Genomic DNA, 4032 nt, shown 5'->3' with positions numbered 1-4032 from the left:
GCGCGTCGCGCGCGCCGTCGAGCGACCCGTCGTCGACGAGCGACCCGTCGTCGTCGTCGTCGTCGTCGTCGTCGTCGTCGTCGTCAACGCTGATTCACACAAGATGACGACATCGACGGCACGAAAACTTCCGGAACGCCGCCGCTTCTCCCGCCGCGCGCACTTCGCCCTGGCCTTCACCGCGACCTCGCTCGTCGCCGGTACCGTCTACGGATGGCCGCCGCTGCGTCGATCGCTGCTCCGGGAGACGAGCGCGCTCGGGGAGAAGCGCCTCGCGGCGCACTTCACCGCGGGGTCGTGGAGCGTGCAAGGCGGACGGTTCGTCGCGGGATGGTCGAGAGATAAGTACGGGACGAGATTCACGGCATGCGTGTGCTTGGGATTCGTGTGCTTAGGGGCGATCGCGGTCGCGAGCGCGCGAGCGACGGATGACGCGCTGTTGACGTGCGGGATGTTCGCCGTCGGATTGGGAAGCGGTTTGCAACTGTGCGTGCAGCCGGTGGCGGCGTTGTTTCCGGAGTGTAAGAGCACGGTGATGAGCGCGCTGAGTGGGGCGTTTCAGGTGAGTGGATTGGTGTTCTTGGCGCTCACGGCGGGGGACGAGAGGAAGATTGGGTTTTACACGTTCGCGGGGTGCGTCGCCGTGCTCCTCGCGCTGTGTTTCGTGATGCTGCCCTCCGGTCAAACCTTCGTGGAGACGGCCGTCGTGGAGACGACGGAGAGCGACGACGGCGAGGATGGTGGGATAAAACGCGTGAGCAGTTTGCACGAACGCACGGAGGGGTTGGCGAACGGTTACACGCGAGCGGAGCAGATGCGTTCGGCGGAGTACTTTGGCTTGGTCGTCTGGTTCACCATCGTCGTGTGTCCGCTGCAATTTTACATCTCCGCCATCGGGTATCAGTTGGAACTCAAGGGGGACGAGAAAGGGGAGTACTCGAGCATTTTTGCCGTCGCCTACGGCGCAGTCGCCATATTTGCCGCCTTCGGTGGACGCGTCGCGGACAAGATTGGGTGCGGGGCGTGCCAAGGATTGGCGACGGTGTTCACCGCGATTTCCTTTGGCGCGCTCATGGTGCCAAAGAGCGCGGGCATGGGCGTGCAAGTGTTTGGGATGTTTCTCTACGGATTCGGTCGTCTGTTCATATTCGCCATGTACTTTGCGAACGTAGGTCGACGATTCGGATTCGAGCACTACGGCACGCTGTGCGGCGTCGGGCTGTTGATCTCGGCGATTTGGAGTTTGGTGCAGTATCCTTTGCTCTCGTGGGCCGTCGACACGGGGAGTCCGAATGGCTCGAACGCGGTGTGCATCTCTATGCTTTGTTTGACGCTTCCGTACACGATTTGGCTCGGTAAACGCGAGCGCATCGAACGGAGCAAACTGTAATTTTTTTCTGGGTAGTGAGTAGTAGCGGTAGCGCGCGCTTGAATTTGCAAAACAGTCGGATTGATGAGAGTACTACAAAGCGACGAGACGCTGCGGGGCGGCCTGCGGCGATACAACTTCGATGCGCGCCTGACTCGCTCCCTGGACGTCGGCAACGATATACGTAAAGTCTGTCCACTTCCCCGTCGCCGCGTCGATCCCGCATTCGGCCCGAACGATCGCGCTCCCTCGCGGTCCGCGCGCGTAGAACTGCACCAGTAACCGCTCGCGTCCGCGCTCGTCGAGCACCACCCTGTGCGCCACGCTCCGACGCGCCCCTCTGTTCCGACTCTCGCTCCCGTACGAAGTCATTGGTGTTCCTAACGCCACGCTCACCCGCACGTCCTCCCGAAGCTTATTCATCGCCGCGTCCATGACCAAGTGTTCCTTGGGCGTGAGCAAGAGCTCGGACACGCCGAACCACACCGCCGCCGCCGCGATGGCGAGTCCGATCAACCCCACGATCCCGTAAGACGCCCCCTCCACCGCCGACACAGGTTTCTCGGGGATCCACTTATCGGTGATCTCGTCGTACCTCGCCCCTCGTCGCACGTCGATCTCCGACGTCGTCTCGTCCGCGTCGCCCTCGCCCTCGCCCTCGCGCCCCGAAGATCCTTTCCCTCTCCCCGCGTTCGCCATCGAGCTCGACGCGAACGTCCGTCGACACCACACCTCACGCGTGGGCACGCCAACGCGTCCGTGACCGTCACGGATCGACGATCGCGCGCGCGCGAGCGCGGTCGTCGACGAAGACATGAACTTTATGAAATCTGCATCGCCCCGCATCCACGACGCGATCCCTCGTTCGCGCGCGCCGGTTTCGACCGCCTTCGCGCGCACCGACGACGCGAGCGTCCACGTTCGCGTCGTCGTCTCTCTGAGCGATCGCATCATCGCTCCGTGGGCGCGGCGCGTCGGGAACTGTCGCGTCAGTCATCGACGCCTTCGACCATGCTCTTCGATCGCGACGCCGCGTCCAAGCTCGCGCGAGAGCACGCGTCGCTCGACGCGACGCGGCGTGCGCGTGAGCGCGAGCGCGCGCGGGCGTCGGAGATCGCCGCGAGCGCGCGCGCGGAGCGAGAGCGACGAGAGCGAGCGATGCAGCGAGAAAAGCGAACGCAGCGAGAAGACGCCGAGCGCCTGGCGACGCTGAACGAGGGCGTGACGTACGCGTCCACGCTGCGGGTTGAAATCTCGGATGAGGCCGAGCGGCGAGGGATACGGGCGAGGGGAGACGATAAGGCGAGACTGCCGGGCGGCGCGGCGGACGCGCTCGGCGCGGGACGAAGCGGACGCGCGCACTTTCGCGTCGAGGCGTCGAACGGTCGAACGTGCCACGTCGGAGTGTTGGATTACGGCGGAGTGAGCACTGGGATGATCGGGATCCCGCGGCCGATGCTGCGGTCGTTGGGATTGAGAGAGACGGACGTCGGCGCGGAGGTGCGCGTGACGTACGCGGCGCTTCCGAGCGCGACGCGCATGACGCTGAAACCGAAGACGAATGAGTTCGCGCGCGCGTGCGAAGCGGAGGAGAATGTGCGAGACATTTTAGAGCGCACGATGATGGGCCGGAGCGCGGCGACGGTCGGGGACGAGATCGAGGTGACGGTTCGCGACGCGACGTACGATTTGAGAGTCGTTCGAGTTGAGCCGGATGACGGGCACGGCGCGGTGTCCCTGCTCGAAACAGACGTCGAGGTCGATCTCGAACCGAGTGACGAGTACGATGAGTTCGTGAGTAGGGAGAGACGACGTAAAGAGGAGTTTGAGCGCGCGAAGGAGGCGCTCGCGGAGAGAGAGCGGGAAAAGGAGACGGAAAAGCTACGAGCCGCCGAGCGACGACGCGCGTTGCTCGAATCCATCGTCGAAGAGCCACCTTCTGGGTCTTCCGTGGTCACGCTCAGACTCAATTTACCCAACGGCGCCGTCAAGACGAGACGGTTCGATCGCTCGCGCGGATGTTTTGTTCGAGACGTGTTCGATTACGCGCGCTCCGTCGACGACGATTTGATGGATGCGAGATTCATCCTCACCACGCGTCAGGGTGACGTGGTATTACGAGACGGAGAAAATGTGGACGCGGCGGACGCGGCGAGATTACACGCGCAGACGTTCTTCGTGCGACGAGACGAGTGAGTCGCGAATTGTAGTTGATGGTACAACGACGCGTTCACCGCGCGCGCTACGTCCTTCTTTTCGTTTCGTCCTCGATCACCAGAACCCCCACTTCTCATCCTTGGGGTACACAATCAACGGCTCGAGCATGCTGCACTTTTTACTCACCTTTAAGTGGCGTTGCATGCACTGGACGCGCCGCGTCTCGAACCCGCGCCCGTGGTTCATGTACACGAACCTCTCGTTATAGCCCTTGTTATGCGGCCCGTTCACGCAGCACGACGGATCGGCGCCGTCGCACCTGTAAAAAATCACCGGTTCATTCATCACCACGTATCTCGCCTCCTGAAGCGCGAGCAAGAACAAAATCACCGCGCTAAAAACCAACGTAGACGTCAGCGTCACGCCCACCCCCACGCTCAGCGTCGTCATCCCATTCATCGCCATCACCGTTCGCCCATCCACCCCTCCCGACGTCCCGAGCCTCA

The 4032-nt window shown here is 62.9% G+C and overlaps 4 protein-coding genes across 4 annotated transcripts; 2 read left to right on the top strand and 2 right to left on the bottom strand.

Moving 5' to 3' along the window:
- Positions 1 to 103: 103 nt before the first annotated feature.
- Positions 104 to 1390, top strand: OT_ostta03g00590 (Major facilitator superfamily domain, general substrate transporter; the record flags this gene model as incomplete). The annotated part of the gene is made up of 1 exon (XM_003077918.2): positions 104 to 1390. One exon carries the CDS (start codon positions 104 to 106, stop codon positions 1388 to 1390), a length of 1287 nt encoding a protein of 428 aa, XP_003077966.2.
- Positions 1391 to 1462: 72 nt separating this feature from the next.
- OT_ostta03g00580 (Mitochondrial import inner membrane translocase subunit Tim21) lies at positions 1463 to 2068 on the bottom strand (the record flags this gene model as incomplete). Its single annotated transcript, XM_003077917.1, has 1 exon — positions 1463 to 2068. The coding sequence occupies one exon, from the start codon at positions 2066 to 2068 to the stop codon at positions 1463 to 1465; it is 606 nt and encodes a 201-aa protein (XP_003077965.1).
- Positions 2069 to 2527: 459 nt separating this feature from the next.
- On the top strand, positions 2528 to 3565 carry OT_ostta03g00570 (Ubiquitin fusion degradation protein UFD1; the record flags this gene model as incomplete). Its single annotated transcript, XM_003077916.2, has 1 exon — positions 2528 to 3565. One exon carries the CDS (start codon positions 2528 to 2530, stop codon positions 3563 to 3565), a length of 1038 nt encoding a protein of 345 aa, XP_003077964.2.
- Positions 3566 to 3640: 75 nt separating this feature from the next.
- On the bottom strand, positions 3641 to 3991 carry OT_ostta03g00560 (unnamed product; the record flags this gene model as incomplete). Its single annotated transcript, XM_022984674.1, has 1 exon — positions 3641 to 3991. One exon carries the CDS (start codon positions 3989 to 3991, stop codon positions 3641 to 3643), a length of 351 nt encoding a protein of 116 aa, XP_022838415.1.
- Positions 3992 to 4032: the final 41 nt, after the last annotated feature.

This window comes from Ostreococcus tauri, assembly GCF_000214015.3.
Source record: "Ostreococcus tauri WGS project CAID00000000 data, contig chromosome 03, whole genome shotgun sequence".
Taxonomy (NCBI): Eukaryota; Viridiplantae; Chlorophyta; class Mamiellophyceae; order Mamiellales; family Bathycoccaceae; genus Ostreococcus; species Ostreococcus tauri.
Note: the sequence above shows the minus strand (reverse complement) of the source record. Positions and strands in the feature narration are given on the sequence as shown.